The sequence below is a fragment of the Oncorhynchus clarkii genome, chromosome 32, assembly GCF_045791955.1.
Source record: "Oncorhynchus clarkii lewisi isolate Uvic-CL-2024 chromosome 32, UVic_Ocla_1.0, whole genome shotgun sequence".
NCBI classification, from domain to species: domain Eukaryota; kingdom Metazoa; phylum Chordata; class Actinopteri; order Salmoniformes; family Salmonidae; genus Oncorhynchus; species Oncorhynchus clarkii.
In genome coordinates this window covers 22235437-22247925 of record NC_092178.1, presented here as the reverse complement: position 1 = coordinate 22247925, position 12489 = coordinate 22235437, and the positions used below count along the sequence as shown (strand labels likewise).

At 41.8% G+C, this 12489-nt stretch overlaps 1 protein-coding gene across 3 annotated transcripts; it reads left to right on the top strand.

The window, feature by feature from the left end:
* The first annotated feature begins 535 nt into the window (after nt 1-535).
* LOC139391668 (transmembrane protein 106B-like) lies at nt 536-12301 on the top strand. Of its 3 annotated transcripts, XM_071139091.1 has the most exons (9): nt 536-620; nt 1082-1186; nt 5135-5326; nt 7953-8016; nt 8160-8319; nt 8615-8755; nt 9030-9079; nt 9683-9736; nt 10048-12301. In XM_071139091.1, the coding sequence occupies exons 3-9, from the start codon at nt 5143-5145 to the stop codon at nt 10187-10189; spliced, it is 795 nt and encodes a 264-aa protein (XP_070995192.1). In that variant the 5' UTR covers nt 536-620; nt 1082-1186; nt 5135-5142; the 3' UTR covers nt 10190-12301. The 3 variants fall into 3 exon arrangements, with proteins under 3 accessions (XP_070995192.1, XP_070995193.1, XP_070995191.1); XM_071139092.1 differs by lacking the exon at nt 536-620 and having other exon boundaries at nt 1174-2285; XM_071139090.1 differs by lacking the exons at nt 536-620; nt 1082-1186 and having other exon boundaries at nt 4670-5326.
* The last annotated feature ends 188 nt before the right edge of the window (nt 12302-12489 follow it).

The window sequence follows — 12489 nt, the reverse complement described above, 5'->3', positions numbered from 1 at the left end:
TGATACAGCCTGACAGGATGCTCTCAATTGTGCATCGGTAAAAGCCTCAAGCTTAATGATGAGCTTGGAGGGCACTATGGTGTTGAATGCTGTGCTCTAGTCAATGAACAGCATTCTTACATAGGTATTCCTCTTGTCCAGATGAGCTAGGGCAGTGTGCAGTTCGATGGCGATTGCATAGTCTGTGGATCTATTGGGGCGGTAAGCATATTGAAGTGGGTCTAGGGTGGCAGGTAAGGTGGAGGTGATATGATCCTTGACTAGTCTTTCAAAGCAATTCATGATGACAGAAGTGAGTGGTACAGGGTTGATGGTCATGTAGTTCAGTTACCTTTGCTTTCTTGGGTACAGGAACAATGGTGGACATCTTGAAGCATGGGGGACAATGGAATGGGATAGGGGGAGTGAATATGTCCGTAAACACTCCATCCAGACGTCAGGGCCAGCAGCCTTGCAAGGGTTAACTAGCAAGACGTCAGTGTCCGAGAGGTGGCTGGTATTCCCTTTGTAGTCCGTGGTCTGTAGACCCTGCCATATATGTCTGGTGTCTGAGCCTATGAATTGCGACTCCACTTTGCCTCTATACTGACGTTTTGCCTGGTTATGAACATTTCAAATCAGTAGGACTACAATTGTAGCGACAATTGAAAATAATTAGCTGATTTTGGAGGACATGTATTAGTCATAGGAATGCCTGAAATAGCATAGTACTGCTTTTTAACATTATTACCTCAAAACGTAACAAGGACATATAGAAGTACTTTCTTCTACTTTATATATTTTTAAATTTAGTGCGAGGACCAATCGACATGTCAATTTAGTCGCGGTTAAAAAAAAAACTTTGCAACGCGAAGTTATGGATTTGTATTGTTTGTTGTAGGCGTTGATCGGTTCATGGCTAGAAGGGATCCAGCTTTTGTCAAATAACGTCAGATTTGACTTTTCGTGGCAGGTTAGGATAATTAACGTTGCTGGTTAGGGTTAGCTACAACGCATTAACTTGACAAAAACGGGATCGCTTCTAGCTATATCCCGTTGTCCGAGGTGACTAAAACTTATTTATTTTCTGACTACTCATCAGCTGACAAAGACGTCATCATCTGAAACGTACTGCGCATGTCAGGTTGGTTGACAACAAGAACTGCATGACCTGAAAGGATTGCTAGAAAAAACAACTCGTTTTCTGGTAAGACGGACAATAATAATTTCACTTCACCGTAGAATAAATAGTTAGTATGCTGTTAAATATATTTTATTCCAGCGCGTCTAGCAAACAAGACTGACCTGCTTTGTTGATGCTAGCTAGCAGCGGGTTGGACGTTCCAACAGGAATCTGTTCCAAAAATGAAATATAAGGTTGTATAGCGGCAGAATAAGATACCGGGTAGGAAGTGGGCTATTTCATTACGTTTTTCATTCACCACGTTTATTCCGAAAAAAATGTATGTCATTACTTTGGTAGCCTATGGACAAACATTAAGAATAGGCTACGGTGATGCCTATTCGGCAGCTAGTTAGCTAGGCGAATTGAGCATGCTACTTTATATAACGTTATGCGTTGTTTGCTGGCAACCCTGTACTTTACCAAGTTTTTGGAACAGATTCCTGTTGGAACGTTCCACACATTATACCCACCCGCTAACAGCTGCTATCCTTGGCTAGCCTCCTAACGTTATCCTTTTGCTTCCTTTTTTTTCAAGCTAGTTAACCAGTTTGTTATGATAGTTCATTTACTAGCTAACTTAGTTTACAAACCAGTCGACAGTCAACTGACATTCTTGCTAACTGATGAGTAATTTTAATTAATGGCAATGCCATATAACTAGCTAGTTAGCATAATTTGCACGATGAGTGGACCAGTGAATTAAACAAAGATTAACTTGCCCGTTTGCAAATCATGTTGGCTAGCTTATCTAGCTATAGAACCTGTAGCTAGCTATAGACCTTGATATTTGGCGATTTCTTGTTGATTTGAAGAAGCCAGCCTGCCAATGTTACCCAATCAATGTCTAGATAGCTAACTAACTTCTATTTCTGTCTGTTTGTCAAATGCCGATTGATGTGTAGCAGTTAGCTACGAACACAGCATTGGTTGGCTAACCCTCCTCCTGGAGAGCTACTGCTGGCTGTACAGTAAAGGCTTTCTTTTATCTAGCCCTGTTCTAATACGCATCCAGTAAGACAACATATAGGGATGAAGGCCGTCACTTAGTTAACGAACACTTTTGAAAACATTTATTGTGGGACTTACCTTTCCCAACAAGGTACTCTTGAAGAAAACAAAGGTAAAGTATATGATTTAAAATGTTTTTATTATCGTGGCATTTCGGTATGTGTATGTACAGTTGAAGTTGGAAGTTTACATACACTTATGTTGGAGTCATTAAAACTCGTTTTTCAACCACTCCACAAATTTCTTGTTAAACTATAGTTTTGGCAAGTCGGTTAGGACATCTACATTGTGCATGGCACAATCATTTTTTCCAACAATTGTTTACAGACAGATTATTTCACTTATAATTCACTGTATCACAATTCCAGTGGGTCAGAAGTTTACATACACTAAGTTGTGCCTTTAAACAGACTGTGCCTTTTAAACAGCTTGGTAAATTCCAGAAAATGGTGTCATGGCTTTAGAAGCTTCTGAGAGGCTAATTTAGATAATTTGAGTCAATTGGAGGTGTACCTGTGGATGTATTTCAAGGCCTACCTTCAAATTCAGTGCCTTTTGCTTGACATCATGGGAAAATCAAAAGAAATCAGCCAAGACCTCAGAAAAAAATTGCACACCTTCACAAGTCTGGTTCATCCTTGGGAGCAATTTCCAAATGCCTGAAGGTACCATGTTCATCGGTACAAACAATAGTCCTCTGGTCTGATGGAACAAAAATAGAACTGTTTGGCCATAATGACCATCGTTATGGTTGGAGGAAAAAGGGGGAGTCTTGCAAGCTGAAGAATACCATCCCAACCGTGAAGCACGGGGGTGGCAGCATCATGTTGTGGGGGTGCTTTGCTGCAGGAGGGACTGCAGGCGGTCACAAAATGGATGGCATCAGGAAGGAGAATTGTGGATATATTGAAGCAACACCTCAAGACATCAGCCAGAAAATTAAAGCTTGGTTGCAAATGGGTCTTCCAAATGGACAATGACCCCCAAGCAAAGTTGTGGCAAAATGGCTTAAGGACAATAAAGTTAAGGTATTGGAGTGGCCATCACAAAGCACTGGCCTCAATCCTTTAGAACATTTGTGGGCAGAACTGAAAAAGCGTGTGCCTGACTGAGTTACACCAGCTCTGTCAGGTGGAATGGGCCAAAATTCACCCAACTTATTGTGGGAAGCTTGTGGAAGGCTACCCAAAACATTTGACCCAAGTTAAACAATTTTTAAAGGCAATGCTACCAAATACACTCAATTAGTATGTAAACTTCTGACCCAGTGGAATTTGATGAAAGAAATATATAAAATAAATACATCGCTCTCTACTATTATTCTTGCATTTCACATTCTTAAAATAAAGTGGTGACCTAAAACAGGGAATTTGTGGTGACCTAACTGACCTAAAACAGGGAATTTTTACTAGGATTAAATGTCAGGAATTGTGAAACTGAGTTTAAATGTATTTGGCTAAGGTGTATGTAAACTTCCGACTTCAACTGTATGTGTGTATATAAATGCAGCAAAAAAAGAAACGTCCCCTTTTCAGGACCCTGTTTCAAAGATAATTCGTAAAAATCCAATAACTTCACAGATCTTAATTGTAAAGGGTTTAAACACGGTTTCCCATGCTTGTTCAAAGAACCATAAACAATTAATGAACATGCACCTGTGGAACGGTCGTTAAGACACTAATAGCTTACAGAAGGTAGGCAATTCAAGTCACAGTTATGAAAAATTAGGACACTAAAGAGGCCTTTCTACTGACTCTGGAAAAACACCAAAAGACACCCAGGGTCCCTGCTCATCTGTCTGAATGTGCCTTAGGCATGCTGCAAGGAGGCATGAGGACTGCAGATGTGGCCAGGGCAATAAATTGCAACGGCTGTACTGTGAAACGCCTGAGACAGGACGGACAGCTGAGCTTACTCGCAGTGGCAGACCATGTGTAACAACACCTGCACAGGATCGGTACATCCAAACATCACACCTGTGGGACAGGTACAGGATGGCAACAACTGCCTGAGTTACACCAGGAACACCAATCCCTCCATCAGTGCTCAGACTGTCCGGAATAGGTTGAGAGAGGCTGGGCTGAGGGCTTGTAGGTCTGTTAAGGCATGTCCTCACCAGACATCACCGGCACAATCCAACCGTCGCTGGATCAGACAGGACTGGCAAAAAGTGCTCTTCACTAACGAGTTGCGGTTTTGTTTCACCGGGTGTGATGGTCAGATTAACGTTTATCATCGAAGGATGAGCGTTACACCGAGGCCTGTACTCTGAAGCGGGATCGAGGTGGAGTGTCGTCTGTGGCGGTGTGCCACAGCATCATCGGACTGAGCTTGTTGTCATTGCAGGCCATCTCAACGCTGTGCGTTACAGGGAAGACGATATCCTCCCTTGTGTGGTATCCTTCCTGCAGGCTCATCCTGACTTGACCCTCCAGCATGACAATGCCACCAGCCATACTGCTCGTTCTGTGCGTGATTTCCTGCAAATCAGGAATGTCAGTGTTCTGCCATGTCCAGCGACGGGCCCGGATCTCAATCTCATTGACCACATCTGGGACCTGTTGGATCGGATGGTGAGGGTTAGGGCAACCAAGGTGCCTTGGTAGAAGAGTGGGGTAACCTCTCACAGCAAGAACTGGCAAATCTGGTGCAGTCCATGAGGAAGAGATGCACTGCAGTACTTAATGCAGCTGGTGGCCACACCAGATACTGACTGTTACTTTAGATTTTTACTCCCCCTTTGTTCAGGGACACATTATTCCATTTCTGTTGGTCACATGTCTGTGGAACTTGTTCAGTTTGTCTCAGTTGTTGAATTTTGTTATGTTCATACAAATATTTACATGTTAAGTTTTCTGAAAGTACCACTGTTGACAGTGAGAGGACTTTTCTTTTTTGTGTTGTGTGTGTTTGCCTCAAACATGACAAACAAACGCCAACCGGTAACCTCTGACCCTCCAGCTGTCACCATGGGGAAAGCCCTCTCCCTCCTGCCCAAGCAGGCTTGCCATGAAGACTCCCAGGACAGCCTGACCACCACCCAGGAGGATGATGGGAAGAGAGAGGATGTGTCCCAGTTCCCCTACGTAGAGTTCACAGGCCGCGACAGCGTCACATGTCCCAGCTGCCAGGGCACTGGGAGGATACCTAGAGGTGAGCAACACACACCTATGTAGAGTTCACTGACAGGGACAGCGTCACATGTCCCAGCTGTCAGGGTACAGACCGGATACCTGGAGGTAAACAGGATTTAAGATGCTATACCATTTGAATGAATATGACTGGGTAAGAGTTTTGTTCTGTTCAGTGTCACAGTCAGACTGCAGTTGATGATGTGTGTGATAAAACCACAAAGGTGCTCTCTTGTGGATAATGGATAGTGTGACTGAATCACTCTGTGAGCTTGAGGGAACCATTGACTGAATTTGGCATATGAATGACTCATGCTTTGCCTGTAAACTCACTGTAATCAAGCTGTGTTTGTGGTTCATTATTTTTATCCCCAGAGCCTGGTGAATTTCCCCTCTGAGGGATAATGTTGTACAGTATTGCCTAGGGATGTGAATCTCTTCTTTCAAGCATGACTCAATAAGTATCTAGATAAATACATTAGCTCTGACACAATACAGGAACGATACTTTTAGTCTGAAACGATTCGGTTTGATAAGTGGAACAAATCGATTCAGTAAAATTAAAATCTGATCCTGATCAAGTTGGACCTCTTTGAGCTGTATCTGTCTGAGATTACTTCTCTGAGGTGTGTGTGTGTGTGGGAGTCAGAGAATGAGTTATATGTTGAGCTGAGCCATAGGGCAGACTGAGCATTTAGGCCTTTTGTCCCCCACTTTGTATCTGAAATCCCCATTGACTGATTAACTTGTCATTTTATCACATCAAAAATGTGTTGAGAAAGTAATATGTTTATATTTATGTGTAGAACTTAGCTATGACTAGCTATGATTTTTTGGTAGGACAAAACGTCCCGATATCAATATATATCTGCTGATTATAGCCTACTGTTTTTACAGTGAGGAAAAAGTGAAATTTTCCCACACTAAGTTCTCATAAATTGCCATTGTGCTCCAAATGTTAATTTGTGACATTGTGACAATAATGAGATCATTAGATGGGCTGCAAGTATTCTGATAAGCATGATATTCCCTTTGTCATCCTATATATCGGTGCAATTTTCGGGCCGATATAGCTATCTTTCAGTAAAAGGCCAATATCAACCGATGATATCGGTGAAACTACATATCGGTCGAGCCCTAAGTTTATAGTCTATCAGTTGGTGGTTAAAACCAACTGCTAGAACAGGCTGTCTCCACTGGTGGGTGTGATGTGACATGCCGTAATATCCTCAAACAAGTGTATGAATATCTTGTTCCAAAGTTCAAATACTTTTCTGTTTTGTGTGACAAAACTATGGGTACCGCGTGGGGTTTTGTAGCCTAGGGAGAAACTGTCAGGGCAGTAAGGCTGTTGGAACTTGTACTCCCTCTCCCTTTGACTGTCATAATGCCAAGAATCATTATATACCTATATTCACAACAGTCATAAATTATTTCACAATTTAATGAAACCAATCTTATGGATAATAAGCTATTTGAGATTTTATTTTCCCTCCCAAGGCGACACAGGTGCCAATAGCATAGGAGAAAAATCAACCAACACCTTGGAACACCACATGATGAAACACAGACCAAAACCCACACACAGATTCTGGCACAACATGAACACAAACATGCACAATTATTAATAACCCCTGGGTTTTATAGGAAAAACACTGCAGCTGTGAAGTCACGCCTTCATGTCTGCATGACAAATAACTTGACTGTGCTACTTCACAGCTCTGTTCTCCTCTCTGAAGCACATGCATATTTGGAACCAGGCTAGCTCTGAGGTTTTGCTGTGTGTTTTCCTGCTGTCCTGTAATTACCTCTTCTTTAAGCCTCCCAACCTTAATTATCAAGTAAACAGTTTAATTTATTTATCGAATATCGGTGCAATTATCGGCCGGTTTTGAACAATTGGTAAAATAGCCTTATTTGCCAATAATATCGGTGAAATTATTTATCAGTCAGGTTCTTGCTATGAGTTAATATAGCACAGCTTCAGATTTCATTAGAACTTTACAGAGGAGAGCTGCTCTTCTCCCGCTCTGACTATAGGCCTACAGTACAGCTCACAAAAATGGTTGGTGTCCTTGTTATGAAATTACAACTTCATGTAAAAATGACCAAATGCACTGACTGTTAAAAGCAAAACAATTTTATGGTGAACCTGGCAATGGAAAAAGTCACCCAACTAATAAAGCCTATGATTTTACATTGCCAAAGCCATTTTACAATAATTTGAATGCTGAAGGTGCTGCGCAGATATTAGAGGCTCTCGTTGGTGTGAGCAGCTGAGCTCTGTACAGTTATCTGACTTGGAGGTCAATGACTGACATGCTTATTTTAAATAGCTACTGAAAGAGAGGCCGCATCAATTCGGTCACAAAAGATTTAGGTATTTTCGTATTAGGGAAATAATAGGTTATGAATTGCCGGTTCACTGTTTTTTACTCATAACATTTTAAACGATTTTCTGACTGATTCACGCCACATTTGGATCAGTTTAGGGTCCTGCGAACCGATGCACTCATATCTTAGGCATCGGTCCCTGGATCAATGGTTTATCAGTGAATTGTTACATCCCTAGTGTTGCTGTTATGTTGTGCTGTAGTTGTGTCCGATGATTAGCCTAAGTGTTGTAAATGTTTCCTTGCATTATGCAGGCCAAGAGAACCAGCTTGTAGCATTGATCCCATACAGTGACCAGAGACTCAGGCCCAGGAGAACGTAAGTGGAATGTCGTGGTTGGGTTGGTATCTCTAGGCTAAACGTAGCTGTTCCTTTCTTGTTATAATGTTCTTTGTACTCTGCCATTGTCAAACTGCTATTTAACTTCTGACCCTGCCTTTTGTTCTCCTGCCTCTCCACAGAAAGCTGTATGTGATGTCCTCGGTGGTTGTGTGTCTGCTGCTGTCCAGCCTGGCTGTCTTCTTCCTGTTCCCTCGTACCATAGACGTCTCCTACGTGGGCGTCAAGTCGATCTTCGTCACCTATGACGAGGACAAGAGGATTGTCTATCTCAACGTGACAGTGAGCCTCTCCTCTGGTCTAACCACATGATGATTTGGGTCACATTGTGGACAGTCACAGGAGGAGACTGCTTTTCCTTATCAACCTGTACTATCCTAAAGTTGGCCATGTTTGGGCAAATAAGTTTGGTCACAAATGTTGCAGGACTCTAGGTATTCTGCCATCCCCTGTAATTTTGTATTAACTCCTAAACTGTTCCTGGTTTGCCGCACTGGCTAACTCTGGCTTCAAACTGCTCAGTGTGTGTGTTTCTCTGAGGGTAAAATTATAAGGTATTCATTCTTCTTCCTTCCAGAACACTCTGAACATCACCAATAACAACTACTACAGTGTAGAGGTGTCCAACGTCACAGCCCAAGTCCAGTTCTCCAAGACAGTGATTGGGAAGTCCCGCATCAATAACATCACTGCTATTAGTCCTCTGGGCATGGAGCAGGTACACAACTCTGTAATAGCATGGCAACAGGGCGTTAACAGCGCACTAGCAACAATGTAAAAGTTGTGGTAACAACTCTATCATCATTATTGGACATGCAGCAGAAAGTCCTGTTTCACTAAATTCAAGAGCCAACAAGCCATAGCTGTTTTTAGTGGACTCAGACCCCTATTCCTGGTCCTAAGTTGCTCAACTTGTCACATTATGTATTTTGGCACTTCAAATACTTTCTCCTGGTCATCTTTTTGATCATAACCCTGTGTGTTGTTCCCAGGTTGATTACATGGTTCCCACCATCCTAGCAGATGAGATGAGCTACATGTAGTAAGTACAGCACACCCCAACACAGCACATAGCTTTTTGAGAACACGGAACCTGATAAAGACCTCATGGTCGAGACTTTGTTTCAATAAATCCTATGTGAGTACAGATTGCAGCCTGCTTTTAGTTTTTGCTTAACCTATTCCCCAGGCTCATATAGAGCCTGAAAACCGTGTGGAACAAAGTCAGACTTGAAAGGGGCATGTTGTAGTTGAGGTGGGAGAGGGACAGCCTGCCATAGCTGGATTAGATGCATTTGGGCATATAAACTTTATATGTGAAAACAAATTCTTAGATTCATACTTTCTGATTTCCCCAACTCCCTTTCGTTCATTGTTTAGCCTATCACTTGTGCTGCTCCTGCTTTAAAATCCACAACATGGAGGGGAGGTTCAAGGGTTACGCTAGATGGTGATGGATTGAGACATCAGCCAATGAAAATCCAGCGGGACCTTTTCCCACTCTTGCCATAGGCTCCATTCAAGTCCATTTCTGAAACCCAATGAAACCAGACGGTTCGACAGAGTAAAAGCCGGCTGGTGGACAAATGTAACTTTTTGCTCATCACATGAAACTGACTGAAGTGTCTGTTCCTCTGTGTCCTAGTGATTACTGCAGCCTGCAGACCATAAAGGTGCACAACATCGTTGTCATGATGCAGTAAGTACCTCCCTTTTATCATTCTCACAGGACCACGAGGCCTTGCTCCCATGTCATACGTATTAATGTACTCAGAACAGTTAGTCAACCTTGTTCTGTGTGGTTAATGACCTCCCTTTATTAATAAGGAACTTTTCTGATACCGTCCTCTATTCATACAGAATGGAAATTGACCTAATCCCATATCCAACCAATATCCTCTTTTGTATTTTTCTATATTGACTGGATGTGATCACATCCCTGCTTGTTATTCTCCTAAAGGGTACAAAAAAAGCCATTTGAATGAAATTAAATCCTCTTGTTGTTTTCAGGGTGACGGTGACGACAATGTACTTTGGCCACATGGAGCAGGTCACGCAGGAGATGTACCAGTATGTAGACTGTGGAGGTAACACCACCACTCTGAGGGGGGCGCAGCCCAAGGTGTCTAATGCCCCAATACCCCCAGAGTAACCCCCTTGCCCTACCTGACCTGGAGAAGTTCCTTGGAAGCCAGTCTAACATCAGAGATCTTGCAGAACTACTGGTTGTTTAGGCTTGTGCTCCAGCCCTTCTCTAACACAGCTGGTCAATTGAAGGTGGTATGTTCGAGCAGGGATACGTGTTTGCACCCAGTAGTTCTCCAGGAGGAGAGTTGGCCACCCCAGCCATAGATGGATCACTGTGTTTCTCCCTCCACCACCCCTCTACCGATGAAGACCCCACTGTAGATGTCATGTAATTCTGTGTTCGCTCACCATTGTGTTGGGAGTATATGCCAGGTGTGCGGTGGGGGGATGTGTCTACAGACAAAAATATTTGTTTTTAATGTCTAAACACTAAGTACCATACTGTTTCAGTACCAAACCATTATGCACTTTATTAATGCATTTAACATTCAACTTCTCATTGTGTTAATGAAAAATGTTACGAAGCCACTCCACACTCCTCCAAACCACTTGAACTGTAGATGTCTGAACTAATAATCCTCAATCTATGGATGAGGATGACCTCAGACTTCTCTCAGTAAGCTGGTCTCAAATCTGTATCTCTATGATAGTCGAAGGAGTTGAACCAACAGATCTGGGACCAGTCAACTATTCTCAAAGTCGTACCTCACGTAACACATTAATAATGTGTATTATTTTGACAGGTGAATCTAGTGTATTATTTAATTCTGCTGAAAAGTCAGAGGCACAGTGAGCCAAGTCTGAAATGACACCTATATGACTATAGAACACACTACTAGGCCTCTAGCCAAAGGTAGTGCGCTATATAGGTTTCTCAAACTAAACTCTGGACCTCGAAGCCAGTTCCACTGTGCTTTGTTCATGGTTCCCTTCTAATCTGGGACTGATTTTAGACCTGGAACACCAGGTGTGTGCAATTGAATTATCAGGTAGAACAAAAAACTATCAGGCTCCGGACCTCGTAGAGAGAGTTGAATACCCCTGGTATAGGGGATAAGTCAGAATGTGGCATTTCTCATATGTATAAGCTTGTAATGACCGGGCTCTCCTCTAGAGGGCTCTCTGTACAATCTGGATTTGGACCAGTTGTTTACTAATATTACCCTCTGTTGGGTGATCCAACTGTGTTAATGTGTGATCCATTGATTGAATTAAAAGGCTTATGTCCCTAAAATGGAGTTATTTAAAGAAATTAAGATGTTAAAAGTTCCTTCCACCACTCTGTTCCCAATTGGTACAATAAAAAGATTGATTGATAGTGATTCATTATCAGTAATTGACCTCTTCCTTCTGAGTTCGTGCCTACGAGGGACGCGCATAATGTTTTGTGATACCAACCTACTGCTGACTTGAATTCGACCAACTTAGTTTTTACATGCATGAAGAGAATAACCTGCAAGGGACTTTGTACATTTTTGATAAATGACTTCCCTGCATATCAAACTCAGTTGGAGAGTTTAGAACTACCTAGATTTAATACCACGTTTGTAATATGATTCCTACCCACATTGCGGAAAACCTTTTTGAAATGTACAACTCAAATAGAAACTACCCTCTGTCATAGAAATATACCTTGAATTTCTTTATGAATTATCATACTTAGTAGTTTGCCGTTATCTAATTTGCAGTTTCCTGGGTTATCGTAGAGCACAACATTTAACATGTGTACAGTCGTTTGTTCCTAATCAATTAATCTTGTATGGAAGAGTGGATATCTAATTTGCAGTTTCCTGGGTTATCGTAGAGCACAACATTTAACATGTGTACAGTTGTTTGTTCCTAATCAATTAATCTTGTATGGAAGAGTGGATCAGCTTTTGAATGAATGTTAGGATTGAGTGAAGACTTGCAGTACTACTGACACATCAACTAGAAAAGTGGTTTATCGGATTAGGTTGTTCTTTCCTAATGTCTACTTCTGCTGTGGGGTACTGACATTTATTTTGATTAACGGTATTTGACAATGTAAATACAAGCAATTTTTTAATGTAGTTGATGTTTTTATTATTTGCTTTTCATCATGATACATTCAAAATGGGTGATCACGATTTGTCCTACCTAGTTTAATTGCGTGGTTACCCTTTCTGAAAGCGTGAATAAAGTTTTCGACATCTCATTTGTCTGTCTTGTATTTTCTTCTGTCTTTGTTCATGCCTTTTTATTTAACCAACCTCAGAGGAACTGGTAAGAAATGGAACACTCACAAGCAAATTAGCACATGAATCAGTGTGACATCACAATGCACTCATGAACCCATCGATTTGTAATAATACTGGAATTCTGACTGCATGTTTGCAAAACTTG